Here is a 19435-nt window from a genome sequence, read left to right as displayed (position 1 = left end):
CTAAAGGGAGAGAGGCATTTATTTTGGTCAGAGGGAGTTTGATTTAAAGACAGCTATCTATAATTGGTACATCTCTATTGTTAAAAAACACCAACTTATGGGGCATTTGCATCTATACCTGCTTTTTGGGTCACGTTTTAACTTATACCCGTTTTGCAAAAAAAATTGCAAGCGTACCCACTTTTCGTGTAACTTCCAGGCATACGGGCCTGAAGTATGCAAAGGCAATCACGCAAACTTCAGCATTCTAGTAGACGGGCCTGAAGTAGCAAAAATTGCTGAACCAAGTGTGCTGAAGTTTTTGTTTGTAATTGCTGATTAAGCATTCTAGTAGCTGAAGTTTTGTTCTCTATTTGCTGAAGTTTTTGTTTGTAATTGCTGAACTTAAGCATTCTAGTAGCTGAAGTTTTGTTCTCTGTTTGCTGAACTTCAGCATGTTTTAGCTGAAGTTTTGTTCTATATTTGCTGAACTTCAGCATGTTTTAGCTGAAGCTTTGTTATGTTTGTGATGAACACGGGAACCAAGTATTACATTTATAGTTGCAAAGTTTGATGGAATACTTGGGCTTGGTTTCAAGGAAATTGATGTTGGAAACACTACACCTGTCTAGTAATAAGGCCTGCAATTCATTTGTTCAGTTCAGTTTTTTAACAATTCTATCTTGTTTTCCTTTCTTCTCAGTTTTTGGATTCTTATCTGTTTGATTCATGATATATGTGCAGGTATAATATGGTGAAGCAAGATCTCGTAAAGGAGCCTGTGTTCTCTTTCTGGCTTAATCGCGATATAAATGCAAAAGAGGGAGGTGAACTTGTTTTTGGTGGTGTTGATCCAAAACACTTCAAGGATAAACATACTTATGGCAATCATCCCAATGAACTGAAGTTTCATAGTAGCACCAACAGCAGCAGCAGAAGAAGAAAACGAAGGAGGAGATGGAGGAGGAGAAAGGGAATTTTTACCAACTTATGTGTATAAGAATTGATAAACTAGGAGCAAGCAACCAGCTATTATTGCAAGAATTTTGCAGGGGTATTATCACTTTTAGCCCACGCCAAGAATTATTTATATTCGATAGCCGAAAAAGTGTATACAATTTGTATATAACATACAAAATATATATATATATATACAAAAAATATACATTTTTCCGGCTATTATTTTGAGAGCGGGTATACAGTGTCATTTTCCCAATTTTGCAACCACAGTTAAATCATCTTATTTATGTATAAAAACTTGTTTAAGGAGATAAAATAGCCTGATCAACTGGCAACAATTAGATACATATGATCAAATCTATACTCTGTTTTCCTTTGTTCGACAACATAACTTATACAGTAAATTTAGGAATTCACACCAATTATGAGGTTAAATCAGAGGTTCCTATACATATATTCAATCCTTGCTTCTCTCCTGAAATGGAGGATAATTGACCAATTACAGTTTGAAGTAAGGAAGAGATAAGATTAGAAGACTTAATGAAGTAGGATTATCTAAATCTGGATCAGTTGATTGATCGGAATTGTGTACATTGTGCTTAATTTGCGCCGATATGAACAACCCTATCAAGGCCAACATGTTTGTTTTCGCCTGATTCAGGTGTGGACTCTCCACTTATTCTGGTTGTATTATTAGAATCAGCACCTGCTGCATTTTGCATAACAGTCCTAGAAGGCGGAATATCATGGTCATGCTGCCCTTCATACGCTGTAACGACTAATTTTGGATCATGGGATGCCCTCTCCACATGCTTCTTTGCAGGGCAACCAGCACTTGAGCATCTGTAGTAACTCCTACATATAACGGAAGCTAGATTTATAGAGAGAGTGCAAAAGCATTGCACATTTAACTAGATGTTTGAGCTGCGTAGAGAGAGAGAGGTTGGCGGTGGAAGGCAAGAGCGAGAAAATCATACAAAAACTTGAACATTATCAAAGACGAGAAGTATGATCTGAAACAAATATGCTTTAGAAGTTGCTCTCAGTAAAATTATTTTACTGTTTCAGCTATTTACTACAGTAATTTAGTTTGAATTTGAAATAATTTTGAGCTAGTCTTTAGGAGTGAACTAGTCTCTAGGAGTTAGTTATTTTCAGCATATTTTGTGCTGATTTTTAGGTCTTTAAAGTTAGTATTTCTCTTATAAATTGTAGTCCAAATGCAGTAAAATAAAATAGTATTTTCAGCTTCAGTTCCTTTTACATCTATTCCAGTATATTTTTTTATTTTCTTATCATCTTCCCAGTTATTTCCCTTAATTTCTTTTATCAAGAACCAACAATTGGTATCAAGAGCCATCTTCTTCAGGGACCTAAGTAAAATCTTTTCTTGAGTGAGATGGAGACTGAAATGAGTTTTTCTCAATTGGCTCCTCCAGTCTTTGATGGTGAAAATTACCAATTGTGGGCAGTGAGAATGGAGACTTACTTGGAGGCTTTAGATCTTTGGGAGGCCGTGGAAGAGGATTATGATGTTCTTCCGCTGCCTAACACTCCCCACGGTGGCCCAGATCAAGAGTCACAAGGAAAAGAAAACCAGGAAATCAAAGGCGAAAGCAACTTTTGTTTGCTGGTGTGTCTGCAACAATTTTCACGAGAGTTATGACTCTCAAATCAGCAAAAGAAATCTGGGATTATCTGAAGGGAGAATATACAGGAGATGAAAGAATACGAGGCATGAAGGTGTTGAATTTAATAAGGGAATTCGAGTTGCAGAAAATGAAGGAATCCGAGACTGTCAAAGAATACTCAGATCGGTTGCTTGGCATTGTTAACAAGGTAAGATTGCTTGGTACTAAATTTAAAGATTCAAGAATTGTTGAAAAAATTCTTGTTACGGTGCCTGAAAAATATGAAGTATCCATAACTACCTTGGAAAATACAAAGGATCTATCCAAGATTACCTTGGCAGAATTGTTAAATACATTGCAGGCACAAGAGCAAAGGAGGCTTATGAGGCAAGATGGTATGGTTGAAGGAGCCCTGGCAGCCAACCACAAAACTCAAAGCAAGGGTAATAATGTTAAAAAAGATTACCCGCCTTGTCAGCACTGTGGCAAAAAAGGTCATCCACCATTCAAATGTTGGAAGAGGCCAGATGCAAAGTGCAAACTTTGCAACCAACTTGGTCATGAAGCTGTAATTTGCAAAGGCAAATATCAAAAGCATGAAACAGATGCCCAAGTCGCCAATGAAGAAGAAGAAGATCACTTGTTTGTGGCAACTATTCTTTCAACCAAAAAAAATCTGATTTTTGGTTGATTGACAGTGGTTGTACAAACCACATGACATATGATATAAATCTTTTCAAAGAGTTCACGTCTATAGGAAATAAGAAAGTCAGAATTGGAAATGGTGATTATATTCTTGCTAAAGGAAAAGGAACTGTTGCAATCCCAACAAATTCAGGTACTAAGAAAATTTCAGATGTTCTTTATGTTCCTGATATTGATCAAAATTTATTAAATGTTGGACAACTAATGGAAAAAGGATTTAAAGTATCCTTTGAAGATAAATATTGTTTCATTTATGATGCAACTGGACTTGAGATTTTAAGGGTTAAAATGAGAGGTAAAAATTTCTCATTTGATCCAACCGAAGATGAAGAATGGAGCCAAAAGAATCTACTAAGTGCAGGTAATTCTCCAACTGAGGACATATGTGAAAATAAGGTAAGGAAGAAGTTGTCAATATTTCAAAAAATGCAATTCTGGAAGAAAGTTGACAAGTCTCAAGGCAAGATGTAAATGAAGATGAAAAACGAGCCAAGTTATTTCATTAACAATCATGAGATGCAGCAAAATACAGAAGTGAACTCGATTCACTGCAAGTCCAAAGATCAGTTGGCAGATTTACGTACAAAGTCGCTTCCAGTTAAAGGTTTACAACGGACAAATTCAGAATTTGCAGCTTCAAAAGCAAGGAGGAGTCTTAGAAATATGCTTTAGAAGCTGCTCTCAGTAAAATTATTTTACTGTTTCAGCTATTTACTGCAGCAATTTAGTTTGAAATTTGAAATAATTTTGAACTAGTCTTTAGGAGTGAACTAGTCTCTAGGAGTTAGTTATTTTCAGCATATTTTATGCTGATTTTTAGGTCTTTTAAGTTAGTATTTCTCTTATAAATTGTAGTCCAAATGCAGTAAAATAAAATAGTATTTTCAGCTTCAGTTCCTTTTACATCTATTCCAGTATATTTTTTTATTTTCTTGTCATCTTCCCAGTTATTTCCCTTAATTTCTTTTATCAAGAACCAACAAACATGCTCGTTGAAAAATAGAGTCGGGGGGCAAGAGAAACATAAAACTGACCATATCAGCTATATATTAGTGTTTTCCTTTTTCTCTCTTAATCGGATTAACTAGGTCTAATGTTTCATACTTGGATTACCTCGCAAGATATGATCGTAAAGTGACTATTTATATCCTCCAATCTCACTTTCAGAAATAAACATCACTTTTGACAGGAAGGGGACATGTTATCGGAAGATGAGAAGTTCAACTTGTAAAACTAGTCAACATCAAGTGAGTAAGCAATCAAAACGAACCAACAAGGAAAGAGTAGACAAATTGTTTAGTACTAGCCCAAATGGAGCGTTATGGATACAGAAAATACATATAACCAATCCCAACTAGTTTGTAATTGATACATAGTTGATCGTATATACTTTTCTTGACCAAACTCCGCAATAATATCTGTATTAAATTTTTTACAGAAATAGAAGAATAATAGCTCAAGTCGTTTTTTCTGTAAATGAGATACAGTTGCTTTTAGTCAATAAACAAACAAATTTAGATGAACGTACAGTTCCATATGGTTCTGTAGAAGCAAAAGAGCATGAGTCAACCTATGGATATTGTATTTATGGAATACATTTTCAAAGACTGCTAATTACTTGGTCCAGATTAGAATAGTATTATTTTTAGCAAGAAAATGCAATGTGGTTCTTTAACAGATTTTGGGGTGTGTCATATGTATAAAGATACACAAGAATGTCACAGTACAGCATTGGGTTTTGAAAGGTTAACGACAACAAGAAATAGTATTACTGACAAGAGAGAGCAGATTGGATCCACTGGTATTGATAGACTGAAAAAGAAATAGTCAAGCAGGCTACTAATGGGCCGAACGATAGAACATATGGCCTTACAAGGTAGGGTTAAAGAAGGTGAACATAGAGAAATGGCAAGCCACATCGGATGAGGAGGATCATGTAAGAGTAAGGCCATATAGGAGGGCTTAGTATTTTTGAAGTTGTATCCAGAAGAGTGAAAGGGACCCGTGCAAGCAAGAGTTAATGAGTTATGCCATTTTCGGACTAATTTAGGACAACTTAAAAAAGAAAGGTGGACATTCAACATGAGATGAAGACAGCAATTATTCTGATAGGCGACATTCATTGCTTCCGTTCCTTTCACGGTTTACAGTGGAAGAATAGGAATGCTTTGTAAACAATCATAACAAGAAAGCAACTCAAGGTTAAGATAAGAAAAAGCTATTTTGCATGGGCAAAGATTTACAAACATGTTTTTAAAGCAAAGGAAATACTTACCTAGGATTTGGATTTCCTTTTACCAGTTTTTGCCCATATTTGCGCCACCGATAACCATCATTGACTATATCCACTTCACTCCTTGTTTGAACAATATGTTGTGGTTCACTATGAGACTTAATAGGTGGAATCTCATCACTTCTAGGTACTTCTCTCTTCCTGTTGCAAAACAATTGCACAACTATCAACTCTAAGAGAGTGTCTAGACCTGAAAACTGAAGACAAATAAATAAGGTTTTGGCTATCACATACTGTCTCTTTGGGTCCGGACCACCACTATTATCAGCCTCATCTCCTGATTTGTGTGGCTTCATAACTGTATCTGTTGCGCTATCACCAGCTGGTACAATAGCCGTTGAAAGCGAGCTCTCCGATGGTTCGATAGATTGACATGTTTGACCAATTACAATAGATTTCTTACCTTCAGCTAATTAGGTAACTCATTAAAATTATATACTTATCTAGATCGAATAAAACAATTGACTCAGCTATCTTAAGTACCTTCTCGTGGTGTTCCCATTGGCATGTCTGTTTGTTTCATTTGCATAGGCACTACAAACTCGGGGGAGATTTGGGGACTATTTAAAGGTTTTGGATGTTCATGCTTTGCGATATAGTGGATATTGGTAATATGCCCATCATGTGATCTCTCCACTTGCTTTTTTGCAAGACAATTAGGAGACGTGCATTTGTAATAACTCCGAGTAAACTCATTTCCTCTAACAAGTTTCTGACCATATTTTCGCCAGTTATATCCATCTTCAGATGGTTTTTCAGGTGATCTGAAAGGAATGATTTCTTGATCAGATGGCAAAGCCTGGACATTCATATCAAGGTTCCGCCTTGGTTGCAACTTATCCAAAGCTTTTTCAGGCCTTGTGGAATAAGTTACTTGTTCTTGATTAGGTTGAGATACAACAACTTCCATTTTCTCACGTTGTATATTTTGTGAAGAATCTGAAGCTTTCCCAGGTACTAAGGAAACGTTTCTGTCTTTTACAGGAGGATCTGATTCACAAGATTTTATGTATGGTTCCTTCTTTGGTAGAACAGAAACTCGACTAGATTCTGATGCCTTTGCCAAAGAATCGGGGCTCAGTCCCTTAAGTAGTTCATCAGAAACAACTTTAGCTGAAACTGAATCACAGGTTCCTTTCTCTTTTGACTCTGATCTGTTGGTGACAGTGTCAGGGTCCGGTTTCTGCTGAAATTTTTCAATCCCTTCAATGACACTCTTCTTTGGCTTGACTTCACCCGATACTTCTTGGCATGTCGTAGAAAGTGCATTTTCATCTTGATTACTTTGTGATGACTTTTCCAAAGCATCGGGGCTCACCCTCTTCTGTAGTTCACCAGAAATAACTTCAGCTGACATTGACTCACAGATTCCTTTCTCTTTCAACTCTGATCTGTAAGTAACAGTGTCAAGGTCCTGTTTCTGCTGTAATTTTTCAGAGGAAACTTCATCTGTCACATCTTCCTTATGTGTACCCATTCAAGCTGAAAAATTATTTGAAGCAAATACACCAAAGTATCTACATTTTAGGCAGGGGAATAAAGTACAAGTATACGGGCATATGCAACATATGGATCCGATATTCCCAAAACAAGTGTGTCCCCACTGTCTATTTAGAACACATCGAACATCAATTTTTTCTCGAGCACGATGAACCACTGACATGTAGAAATTAATAGCATGCAAAGACAGATAACATTTTTTACTGGAAAATGATAATATCGCATACTGAACTCAAGCGGACAACAAGCAGAAAAGCTATGGGAATTAATAATAGGTATAATGATCGACTAAACCTAAATCACAAACTAAAGCGCTTGGCTATTGATTCTTTATATCCATTTCGCTTTGCTCGAGTTTCATTCATTATAATACTAAATAATCTGTTTTTTTAAAAGGTAAGTTAGGGATTACAAAACTCATGTAAAGACCTATCGTAATGCAAGTATAGCATCAAACCAACCAGCAATTAGACATTGATTCCAGCAAGCCGCATTGGACATGCAGATCTTTGCTTTAAATATTTTATGTTCTTTTTTTGGGGATAAATTTTGGGGTAATTATCATTGATCACTGAATTGACAATGATAGCCGACCCCAACTAGTCTAGAGCATGGTTGATAAGATGATTGACTTACTTGACAAACATAGACGTGTCCAAACAAGAAGCATATTACCTACTACTCCCCCGTCCCATGTGACGGTGTTTGACTGGACAAAAATTTAAGAAAGAAAAACTATTGAGACTTGTAGTGTAAAACAAGCGATACATATTTACGTGGCTATAAATCTATCTCATTAAAGTAAAATGAGAAGTTTAAGATTAAATTGTTTCTAAGTGTCATTCTCTTTCGGACAGACTAAAAAGGAAAATATGCTACATAAAATGGAACAAACGGGTATAATTCTTCTATTCCTAATTAGATGCTGAATAGTTAATACATATGTTCAGATTCTTCAGAATAGTACCTAATACTACATAAACTTCAGAATTAAAAATAAATAAAAATAAAAAAGGCGAACAGTATTCTCAGACCCTCCCTTCTACCCAATTTGCACAACCCCTCAAAATTTGGTTAAAGAAAATTAACTAGCAAAAAAGAGAAACAACAGAAGAGCATAAGCTCTGGAATGTCAAGAGAATTCTCAAACACAAAACAAACATTAAATTAAATTTTCAGAAAGAGTAACCAAAAACAGGCACAAAGAGATGGAAAGTCAAACAGTAAGAAGTCCTATGTTCTCTTCTTGTACCTGTTCTTCGGAGCTGAAAGGTCTGTAGAAAATTCTCCCGATGATCAAAAGAGGAGAAGAGGTTTTCAGCAGAATTGACTTGGACCAAATACTACTTTTTTATAGCTCTCAACAAAAATACTAAACCAACAAAAGCTGGTAATAAAAAAAGGATGTCTATGTCAGTGTGTGTGTGTGTGTGTGTGTTTGAACGACAATTAATTCGCAAAATTTTATAGGAAGAATAGAATGATCAGTTTTTTGCTTTTGGGGTTGATGAGTTAAGCTAAGAGGGGTGGTTCACGTGTTAGAGCATCAACGGACCTCAAAACACCTTAAATTTGGGAAAGATTACTAGAATCTTATTCTTATGTTGGACTTGGTACTGTTTCGCAAAGACACGTGGCATAATGGCATTTGGTGTTTGTCACTAGTCTGAGGTTTTATTTTGTTTTGACTTTTTCCTTTTACTGTGTAATGACAAAGCTCTTTTTACTTTTCCTTTTTTTTGTCATTCTACTACTTCACAGTGTTTCTCTTGTTTTAGATTTGCTTATTATTTTGTTATTGTTAGTATTATTTTCAATATGGTTTTTTCTCTATTATTCTTCTATTGAGCCGAGAGTCTATTGAAAACGGTTTCTTTACCTTCACAACGTAGGAGTAACATCTATGTGACATATTTTCCTTTCCAATCCCCAGACTAGGTATGTCTTGTTGTTGGATTGTCAGCTTTGCTATAGATAGAATTAAAAGATGGAATGGACGGATGAAAACCACAACGTTCGACCCACGTCTAAGGCGACTGATTTTGTTTTCTTTTTCTGAATATTCTCTCTTTATTTTACTGGTTTTCATTGAAAGGTGGCACTAGAACAGAATTTTTTATTTATTTTTTTTGCATTGACTTTGGTTTGTGGAAAATAGTGTTTCAAGTTCGAATTTTGAAAGAATTAATGTACAAGGAAATCTGTCTCTGCAAATATTTTCAAGTAACCACAAATATTGTTTTGGAAAAAAATTTGTGCTATTTCCCACTGTAAACGTAATAAGAATCCCTCGGATCAAACTTCCCTTTCCTTTTCCAGAATTTTATTTTTAGTTTTCTGGGGTTTGATCTCGAAATCCCCTCTCATATGAACTGAACGTAAAGGAGCAGGTGGAAAACCTCCAATTTATTTTGAGAAAGATCTACCAAATAAAGTTGAAATGGAAGAGATAGACCTAGTCAACAACTTGTTTTGTACAGTGAGAATCTAATGGAGAAATGAACTGTCTTAACACTTGAAGCACACCCAAAACACCAGATATCTTTTAACTTAAGCTAGAATCCAAAGCCACTGTCCAGCCTTCAAAAATGCCACAGATATTGTTCCACCTATAAACATAACCATTCTAACAATACTTCTGGGTAAAGCTCGTCATTTAAGTGTAGAGTTTAGCTCCAATGGAATAATCCCATTGTTTGCTGCGTAAAATACAGCTATTGCAATCAGAATGACGAGTATAACGATCCACAAGCTCAGACCTGCAAATGTAAACAATATTTTTAATGACAAAATTTCCACAACAAAAGTCAATTATGCATGCAGAAAGCATGGGACTTGATACTAGAAAGAGAGATCTGTTTGCAGTATAATCGTTATCAGCCAGTTGGACAAATTTTCTTACAGATTAAATCACTCAAAAGCTAATAAAGAATAAAACTCACACACACATATGCAGTTGTTTTCTACTAGTTTCATGTTATCGGTAATATCAACTTCTTTCTTAGATGAAGATCAAGTTAAAACTAAACTAATCAAGATCAATAGCAGAAGCTTAGAAACTTGTTAGCTCATTTTCAGAACTCGCCAGCTACCTGCTAGCAACCACCCCACAGAAAAAAAGCAGTCTCTACCATCATGTTCCTGATACTGATATGGAAATTAAATACTCACCACTTTTCTTCTCTTCCTTTATAATTGTCACTCTCACTCTTGAATCCATGGAGGCAGAAAGCAAAGCCCTGAAGAAAGCAGAAAATTTAGAATTGTTTGTGTTGAGTGCAGGCTTTTATAGCTTTAACAGGAACATGAAAAACATTTAGGACCTCGAATCTTCCGAGAACTTCAATGTTGTCACAAGACCAAGATGAGCCTTTTTCACCACATTTTGCACTTGCAAATTGTTAGAAGAAATTATCAGTACATCTCCCTCGATTGTTCCTCTGCAAAGAAAGTGAAATAGGCAGCATTTAGGTCCCCAATAACATATTCTATGCAACATCAATTATTACATCTACGGTTCAGTGTTGTAAGATGTCGACAGGATGGTGTTAGTTTCACGTGGACCATCATGTAAGACATGAACTTATGGAAAAGCCCCTGAAAATGTTACAACCTAAATGTAAGTTGTTCTTAAGCATATTAGCCGGAGACACTGGCATAGATTCAATAGTCCCACGCAAAAACTTCATATGTCTCTTACACAACAAGCTACAATCTGACAAATTACTCTGAGATTTGATAGCTCTCCAGGCGTCTCCAATGATACAGATCTAATCATACAAGAGCAAGGATTGTGATAATATGTTCCACAAAGTCAATCAGCCACTTATTTTTTTACTGTTGTTGGTCCAGGCTAATTTGTGCACACCTCAACTAATCTACCACTCAGTCTCTTACAACCCACAAGCACAGGTGGTCGGGTAACTGCCCACCAAGGTTATAGCAGGTGGACCCACAGTAATGTTATAGCTAAGCTTCAAACCTGGAATCTCAAGGTATGCTATTCCTATGCGCCAACGTCTCCACCATTGCCTTTGGGACTAATCAACTAGCTGCTTTTCTCCACTTCGATTGATAAATTTATTTTTATGAGGACCATATTATCAAATTTATTAAACAGTAAATAGCTGGCTTTTGTAGCCAAATGCTCAAACTCTTTGAGAGTCCGCACTAAGCTTATCACAGTATATAAATGGACTTTCCAACTTTAAGAATGTCCAGCTATATGGAGTGTTAAGTGGTGGGATGAGATAGCCTAGAGTTGTTTACATACATTCGTGGAAGAGAAACCAACAAAAGAGTCTTACACTGCCAGAAGCTTTCCATTGGGTGAAATATTAAAGGCACAAACAGGATCACGAACAACACGCTTTGATCTTATCCTCTTCCACGTAGTAGTACTCCACTTCGAAATACTTCCACCTTGATCTTTGCAAACACAAGAAAACAGGGTTAATTTTTCATATGCCAACTCAAACACTATCTAAAAATAGGTAATTCAGATAAATTCCAATATAGCATATCCACCTCGCATCGTGGTGATGTATAGAACCTGATTCTCATCAATAACTGGCGAGAATCTACAATAGCCAAAAATCTCATCCTGGATACAGAAGACGTTTTTGTCAGATAACTAATAGCAACAATGAGAAAGGATTGGGTATGTGCCCACACACCTTCCTCAAATCGGGAATATTTGAGAATCCACATGTAAATACTCTTATCTTATGGAAAAAACAAAATAAAACATTAGAATCTACATGTAAGAGAGAACCTGTTTATATAAAACCAATTGACAGGAGAAACAAAACATATAAAAATGACCTAGTCTGCTTTTTGGGTAGTCTCAGTGTCAATTAGATTGGAAAGGAGAGGCATCATATTTTTCCTTTCTTTTGGTGGAGAAAAAGAGGAACAGAACACATCAAGCATCTTCCAGCAATTAAAAGCCATTCATAGATATTCTTACATTTTCTTTCATCAAAGAAGCTACAGATGTTGATTTAGAGACGTCCCAAATACGGCAAGGGCCGCTTCCAACAGATACAAGAAATTTTCCATCAGGGCTGCAATACAACCAAAAGCATTTGAGTCGAAATTACTCTACCATAAAACATATTGCTTGTAGTGCTTAAAGTAAATGCTCTGGAAAATGCTATGAACCTGAAGTCTAGATCCTTCACAGAAGCATGAGCATTAGCCTCATCAAGACTAATTTCCATGCTCGGCCACTTGAAAACCCTCAACTTGCCATCCTGTACTGCACCAAAATTCAATAATCAATATAATTATGATTTACCTGCGCAAACAAGCTCATGCAGTTCCATATTTCACTCTTTAAAAAGGATAACAAGAAGAAAGAAGCAGATGCTGAATGAAAGAAGAAGAGGCCCGGGCCTCTCCCTCCTTGATCTAACAAAATCAATCAACCACACCTCAATTTGAAACTCGATACAACGAATATTCTCCAAAATAAAACTTGACAAAACAAATGGAACCTTTGGGGATAGGATGACAGCCTGTTCAGAATGATTGTATTACCCAGATTACACCACCAAGCCAAGTTGCTAAAGTTAAGCACGGAGGAAGAAAACACTATTTTCTAATTAGAGCAATAGGACAAATAGAGAAGAACAAATTGTATATCTGCTTTGTAGTTTAAACTTGAAACTTTTTACTCGTTAACCTCCCCAACTACTTGGTATCTCAGCATAGCTGATTGATCGTTGGTTGATTTCCTGGTTAACCTGCCCGTCGATGTACGGTAGCCGCAGACAGCTCAAAACCACCGAGTATTATGATCATAACTGTTCTACAGGCTCATTTTACAGCCAGAAGAACATGATTTTGAATATCCATCACACATAAGCCAACACATTACTGGCAGTAAGATAGTCATGGAAGGCATGATGTATTTACTTGGTCACACCCACAAAGATGGCTATTAACTTCTGTCAATTCCCAGAGTTCTTTTGTGAATTACAAAGAGTCAAAAAGAAGCAGCAAGCACAGAATGAGAGAGAGGTGGGAAAAGACTAGCATGAAAGTTCATACTTCTTGGTAGAAATCTATTCCCTTCTTTAGTTATCTATTTAGCATCTAAGGCCTTCTCCTTAAGAGATTCTCAGAAAATTCTAAAATGGAAAAGGACTTGTTTAAAGTTTATCTTTTTTTTACTTTGCAACTAATTACCTTCTGCAATTCACTATTTCTGAAAGAGTTAGGTTTTCTTACATTTTTCTTACAATAAAGATTTAAAATCCGAAAAAGAGAAAGCCAAATGGATTCTAAAGGTGAAGTAAAATGTAGGATCCATAAAGAGGGTCAAAACATAGCCAGTAGATATTCTCAGCTAAGACTGTTGATACATTTATGGCTTAAAGACTTTTACTCCCTCCTCTTATGCATAGAATTTTGGTTAGCCCTTCTTTTAATGAAATTTTTTACTTTATCAAAAAAAAATATCTAACTTGTGGGGCAGGACGGGTTTCAGAGAAGAAAACAAACCCACTGAAAATAGCACTTTCTGCAACCTTTTTTCATGAAGTCACTTTCTGCAACTTTTGAATATGCAGGGAGAACATGTGTACCACGATGCTTTCTTTTGGCAATTAGTGATGTAAACTAGTGGTGCCATAAACCTGACTCAAACTACCTCCTCCTTTTCCTTTATATCCAATCTAACTCATGGTATAGAAGAATGTTTTAGCGGGGTAAAATAAACAAAGATTGGCTTTACTGCCTGCGTTTTTAAAGAACACTTTGTCCAACTTTTACCAGAATATGGGAGGACCTGATATTATAAAATTGGCCTTCTTTAAATACACAATGAACATAACAGTAATGCCTTCAGGTTGAACAGTTTTCCTTCAGTCGCATGCAACAATCACAATTTCATTTCAACCTGAAATAGTTTTAAGGGAAGATATCTACCTCACTGCCGACAGCAAGTAAAGAACCTTCATTATTAAAAGTTAGCGCTAATTGTTGTCCAACATCTTGCAATGGCTCAAGTACTCTCTCAGATGATCTTAGACCCAGTGAAAGATTATCAGCTCTCTGAATATCCCAGTCAAACCATCTGCACAAGAAGCACATTGATTAGATGTTTAATCAAGCTGCTAGCAAAAAGTACCTGCAAAAGTTCCAATTTCAAATATTGCAAGTGGTACTGTGGACTATGTTTGCAAGAGTAACCAACCAGAGAGTGGATTCAAAAAATGCAAAAATGAACAATTTTAAAAAGTAGTAGACATGATGTCAACCGGCAAGTGATCAAAACGATGTCAAGTGATGACTTCGGCCTTATCTATATAAGCCACTAACTATATCTTCTAAGGGCAAGTGTATGCTTTGGTGATTTTATGCATCAGCCCGTGCCACCACTCACAAGTCACAAAGGGAGGGCTGAAAAGAAAGAAGAGAATACTTAACATGAATACCCAGCTAAGTAAGCTCAAAAGTAAATTCTGTGGCACAACCTTCCTTCAAGTAGATGCATCTTCTTACAAGTACCAAATGCTTTTAACACAATTTACAAAAAAACTTCACCTGCAGCTTTTTGGCATTGAACATATCAGACCATCTCCACCAGGATGGATGGCCATCCTATAGGGCAGATCACCACCAGTTCCTTCCTTTGCCACCTTCAACAAAAAACACATATTTTAAGTCAGTGATCCAAATCCAGAAAGGTGAGGCTATATCTGTTTCTGTAATCTCCCAGGTTACATGTAATGTATCAAGGTTTATGCACATCTGGATATAAGCAGAAGGAGGCTCTGAAAATTAGCAAATCTGATTTCTATAGTCAACCTCCAAGCCTGCTCATCCTTCAGCAAGCAAGAGTTAGGCTTTGCCGGCAGTTTGACCGGGCACAAAGTTTAAGATATTCAATTTGGCTCATGTACTATACTAGTGGTAGTTGAAGAAAATAGTAAAGTAATGACTGAAAGTAAGTTTCAATTAAAAAAGATCATCAACTCAAAGTTTAAATTTAAATAATCTAATTGATTTGAATTCATGGAAGCTGTGATTTTTGTGAAAGTTGGATAGAAATAGATACGTATCAAATATTTTGGACCGTCTCAATAAAAACAGTATCATATAAATTAAACAGGAGGGAATAACTCATTGAGCCAAATAATGATACATTCTTTTATAACCATGGTGTACGAGCCAGCTTGTGCACACCTCGACTAATTCCACGGGTATCTGCTACCTCCCACCAACACAGGAAGCCAAATAATACATGTTCTAAAAGTTCAAGACATTCGTGTTTTTCTTAATCAAGTAATGTGAGAAATTAAAATGCATCCAGAGGATTCCAATGGTTACAGTAGCGGAGTATAAAAGGTAGCTCCTGCACAATGAACCTGTGAATACCACTAGTAAGTCAAGGCGCTAACAGAATCCATGAATTTATCTAGACTCTTTACAGTTTCACCTCAATCCAACAAAAAGACTCATTAAACTTCTAGCCTTGAGCGTCTATAAAGGAGAAATGACACCCTCAGAACATGTGAGATCTTTCTTTCTTTCCAAATACTCCAAAAAATTGCAGGGTGGTAACATTTAACATGTCTGTTTATAGCCATCCGGACATTGCAAAGAAGTTTGTTAATTAATTGATTCCATAAGTTCTATTGTTAAACATCAGTCCCCTGGATCCAGAGAGCTGAACAAAAACAAACAGCTAGTCAACTAAGCTAGTTTTCAATTTAAAAAAAAAAAGCTAGTTTTCAATCAGTTTCAGTCAATTGATCTCTTGTAAATGAAGCCATCTGGAATCCACATCACCTATAATTCATATACCTTTAGTTCCTCGAAGATCATACATAACAGGAATCTACTAATGCCAGCCAAACTTAAAATGAGCACAAGATTCGTATTATATGACTGAAAATGTATACAACCAAATATCTACAGAACAATTCAATTTGCATAAAAGCTCTGGACATTGAATCATAAGAAGGAAAAGTTTATGGCTTACAGGTTCATCAAAGAGAACATTGGAATCAAAATTGAACTGAGCTACAACGAGCGCGTTGCGAATACCGCTATTCCCTTCTCCACCTCCTCCGGCAAGGACTACGTAGTTTCCCGGCGCCGGAGCTGATGATTTGTCGCCATCGTCCTTTTCATCATCGGCCGGCGGTTCGACGGCAGATCTGAGGGCGCTCGACGGAACCCAACCGGCACCGTAGATAGGGACGCCGTAGTTCTTGCAATTCGCAGAATTGTCCATTTTCTGTCACTTTGATCTCAGCGTATGGGGATGTGTAATAAGGGATTTGATTTTCGGCAAAAGGTTTAAAATGCCCTAAACTATTTGAAAAAAGGCTTAAAACCTTTGTTCATCTGTTGGGTTAAAAATAGCCATCAATTCACCTTTTTGGTTCACGCCTTTTGACGGTTGGGTCAATGCTAAATTAAAAATAATTACTTAAAAAAAATATTTTACAAAATATTTTTATTTGTTAAACTAATGCACCAGTAGTCCACTAAATTAGTAAAGTCTTCTTCTTCTTTTCTTTTTTCAGTTTTTACAAAAAAATATGGTTTTTCATTTTTTTCAATTTTTTTAAAGTATTTTTTTTGTAAAAACTGAAACAAAAATTGTAAAAACAGAAAGAAAAAATTGTTTTTAACAAAAATATTTTCGTTTTTAAAATATATTTTTTCAACTTTTTTTTTAAATTTTAAAAAACAAAAATATTTTTTCAATTTTTACAAAAAAAAAAATTGAAAAAATGAAAAAAAATATTTTTCAAAAACGAAAATAATTTGTTAAATATATTTTTTTCATTTTTTAAAAAACGAAAATATTTTATTTTTTCTGTTTTTACAAAAAAAATACTTTGAAAAACTGGAAAAAAAATTAAACAAATATTTATTTGTAAAAATTAAATTCTTCTTGTAAAAAGTGGAAAAAAAAAAAAGAAGAAGACTTTACTAAATTAGTGGACTACTTGTGTATTAGTTTAAAAATACAAAAATATTTTGCAAAATATTTTTTAAGTAATATTTTTAATTCAGCATTGACCTAACGGTCAAAGGGCATAAGTGAACCAAAAAGGTGGATGGGGGGTATTTTTAGCCCAATAGATGGATGGAGAGTATTGTTAAACCTTTTCCCATAGTTTAGGGGCATTTTGAATCCTTTTCCGTTGATTTTCTTACAGTCAAGTGGTGAGCGTTTTCAGTAGAGCCTGTTTGGTCAGACTATAAAACCGGTTAAAAGAGTAGAGCCGGTTCTTGAAAATAGATGAATTGCATGTTAAAATTAAGGGTAATATATTTTTTTTATGCTCGATTAATTGTATTGCTAGTTGAAAAGTATATAAAATATTTCTTTTATCAACTATTATTTTTTAAAACATCTAAATATACATATTTTTCGTTTTTATAATATTCAATAAATCAAATAGTTTATATCAGGTGTAAAATTCGTGATTAAATTATCTTTTCTCCTATTTTCTTTTAAGTTACGTCAACCTAAAGGCTGGAATGAGAAGGCTTATGGATCACCATTGTTGTTATTGTTTACCCTAAAATCCGAGTAACAATTAAACTTGTATTGTGATTTTAATGATATGTGATTTAACCCAATACTAAGTGATAAGCAAGGAATCAAGTGTGTAAATTAAAGAGTAAGGTAAGTCAAACCAACATATAAGCAGACCTCGACCTCGAACAATGACGACCTCGAGGTAAATGAACAAGAACAATAAAATAATAATAAGTTGATTCAGATGAACAGTAGGCAAGAAAGTGGAAATGTATATTCTCTTCTTAGTGAATGATGATGCGTTACAAATGATTGGGGTCCCCTTTATATAGTAGGAAAATCCTAAATAAGGTACAATAAAAATTGTAGTAGGGAATCTTATTATACATCTGTCTAACCGCCTAGTAAAATCCGTTCCGAAATTTACGCCGTGATCTCAGGACCACCGCGGGAATCTTGCTCTCTCTGTTATAAAATCATAACGGTATTATCTCGAGGTTGGTCATACTCGGCCCCAGTGTTCATCGAGCACTTCGATCTTCGAGTTTCGTATTCTGCCATCGGGCTCGAGCCCGATCCATATTGAACTCGTTCTCGACGCGACCCCTCGAGCCTACGAAATCAGGGACACATGATTTTGACCGTATACAGATAGTCACCGCGTTTCTTATAATAAAACGATAAGAAACGACTTGAGCCTCGATTTTTCGGAGTCATTGATGATGACGTCATTCCCGTGACTTAGGCGCTCGAAGTGACCGAGACGTCTCGTCGGTTCGTTTCCCCAAAACATTAAAAGCTTCACCAGTGGTGGTCGGCCATTAGCGCCGTCGAACCGTCACCGCTTGCCTATAAATACAAGGCTCAATTTCAAAATAAAAACTTTACTTCAATCTTCATACCATCTTCAAACTCCCTTTATACCCCCCCCCCCTCTTCATCTTTCCCTCTCATTACCCGTTACTTGATTCCTTTTAGTGCCGAAAAAATATCAAGCTCCGCCTACTTCCGCCTCTTCCAACCCAAATCAATGGCGAAAACCTCTAAAACAGTTCCTCAAAAGGAGAGAGCTTCCTCCTCCTCTTCTCGGCCAGCCGGTGATAAAGCGCCGGCCCTTCACGAGATTATTCCCGGTCCTTATGTCATAAAGAAAGACTTTAAAGTTGAAAACCCCCCCGCAATCCCTAGCCGATGCGATCATGTATCGAGGTATATTTGCTCGATAACGGAGAAGCACCTTAAGGTCGTGAAGAAGGACTGTGGATGGGGGAACGAGGCCATGGTACAGATCCCCGACTCCGAGGAGAGCATTACTACTCATGTGGAGGGGTTCCTGAGTGTTTACACTTACCCCTTCACATTGGGTCCCATCGATCCAATCGTGATCGACTTCTGTAAGAGGTCTCAGGTCACCCTCGACCAGATCCACCCTTTTTTCTGGCGTTATAGTGATCATGCTTCGCTATTTCTCAAGCAAGGCCGAGGGGCTAGAGTTTACTCTTAATCACCTTATCCGACTGTATCGACCTCAACTTTACCGAGGGTTGATCAAGCTTCAACGCCGGTCGACCAAAGCCTTCTTTGCTAGCAATGACGAGGATAAGGACCGGGGCTGGATGAGCCGATTCGAGTGAGTGAGGACCTCGTACGTCATCCCCGAGGAAAAAATATCGTTCCCAGAGAAATGGAACCCCCATCGTAAGTGAAGTCCTTCTCCCAGTATCCTCTTATATTCTGTTCTCGCATTGTGTGACGCCTTCACCTTTTTGCAGCAGTTGCTTGGATGCCCCATGCGGTCGCCGACCTCGAAGACTGGGTCTGGAAATTAGCTGCGACCTCCTCGTATGACGAGCGCAA

General features: G+C 36.5%; 3 protein-coding genes across 7 annotated transcripts; 1 reads left to right on the top strand and 2 right to left on the bottom strand.

The window, feature by feature from the left end:
* Nucleotides 1256–8639, bottom strand: LOC109229201 (probable WRKY transcription factor 2). Of its 5 annotated transcripts, none has more exons than XM_019394548.1 (5): nt 8321–8639; nt 6052–7050; nt 5803–5971; nt 5551–5709; nt 1256–1794 (listed from the first exon to the last, which is right to left on the bottom strand). In XM_019394548.1, exons 2-5 carry the CDS (start codon nt 7043–7045, stop codon nt 1539–1541), a joined length of 1578 nt encoding a protein of 525 aa, XP_019250093.1. In that variant the 5' UTR covers nt 7046–7050; nt 8321–8639; the 3' UTR covers nt 1256–1538. The 5 variants fall into 5 exon arrangements, with proteins under 5 accessions (XP_019250093.1, XP_019250091.1, XP_019250094.1 ...); XM_019394546.1 differs by having other exon boundaries at nt 5803–5977; nt 8321–8638; XM_019394549.1 differs by having other exon boundaries at nt 5803–5977; nt 6052–6991; nt 8321–8637.
* Nucleotides 2203–4022, top strand: LOC109229202. The gene is made up of 2 exons (XM_019394552.1): nt 2203–2778; nt 2932–4022. Exons 1-2 carry the CDS (start codon nt 2602–2604, stop codon nt 3259–3261), a joined length of 507 nt encoding a protein of 168 aa, XP_019250097.1. The 5' UTR covers nt 2203–2601; the 3' UTR covers nt 3262–4022.
* Nucleotides 9460–16394, bottom strand: LOC109229200 (SEC12-like protein 2). The gene is made up of 10 exons (XM_019394545.1): nt 16061–16394; nt 14620–14714; nt 14002–14149; nt 12232–12323; nt 12038–12134; nt 11596–11671; nt 11376–11496; nt 10392–10508; nt 10240–10307; nt 9460–9827 (listed from the first exon to the last, which is right to left on the bottom strand). The coding sequence occupies exons 1-10, from the start codon at nt 16313–16315 to the stop codon at nt 9721–9723; spliced, it is 1176 nt and encodes a 391-aa protein (XP_019250090.1). The 5' UTR covers nt 16316–16394; the 3' UTR covers nt 9460–9720.

The sequence above is a fragment of the Nicotiana attenuata genome, chromosome 7, assembly GCF_001879085.1.
Source record: "Nicotiana attenuata strain UT chromosome 7, NIATTr2, whole genome shotgun sequence".
Lineage (NCBI taxonomy): Eukaryota > Viridiplantae > Streptophyta > Magnoliopsida > Solanales > Solanaceae > Nicotiana > Nicotiana attenuata.
Note: the sequence above shows the minus strand (reverse complement) of the source record. Positions and strands in the feature narration are given on the sequence as shown.

Excerpts from the sequence above, each read along its gene's own strand:
- LOC109229201 (XM_019394546.1), bottom strand. The coding sequence starts at position 7,045 with ATGGGTACACATAAGGAAGATGTGACAGATGAAGTTTCCTCTGAAAAA. Across the intron at positions 5,978-6,051 it reads AATGGGAACACCACGAGAAG|CTGAAGGTAAGAAATCTATT; the intron begins GTACTTAAGATA and ends TTACCTAATTAG. Across the intron at positions 1,795-5,550 it reads AAAGGAAATCCAAATCCTAG|GAGTTACTACAGATGCTCAA; the intron begins GTAAGTATTTCC and ends CGTTATATGTAG.
- LOC109229202 (XM_019394552.1), top strand. The coding sequence starts at position 2,602 with ATGACTCTCAAATCAGCAAAAGAAATCTGGGATTATCTGAAGGGAGAA. Across the intron at positions 2,779-2,931 it reads TGCTTGGCATTGTTAACAAG|GCACAAGAGCAAAGGAGGCT; the intron begins GTAAGATTGCTT and ends AATACATTGCAG.
- LOC109229200 (XM_019394545.1), bottom strand. The coding sequence starts at position 16,315 with ATGGACAATTCTGCGAATTGCAAGAACTACGGCGTCCCTATCTACGGT. Across the intron at positions 12,324-14,001 it reads TACTTGCTGTCGGCAGTGAG|GATGGCAAGTTGAGGGTTTT; the intron begins GTAGATATCTTC and ends GGTGCAGTACAG. Across the intron at positions 9,828-10,239 it reads AAAGGAAGAGAAGAAAAGTG|GTCTGAGCTTGTGGATCGTT; the intron begins GTGAGTATTTAA and ends TTACATTTGCAG.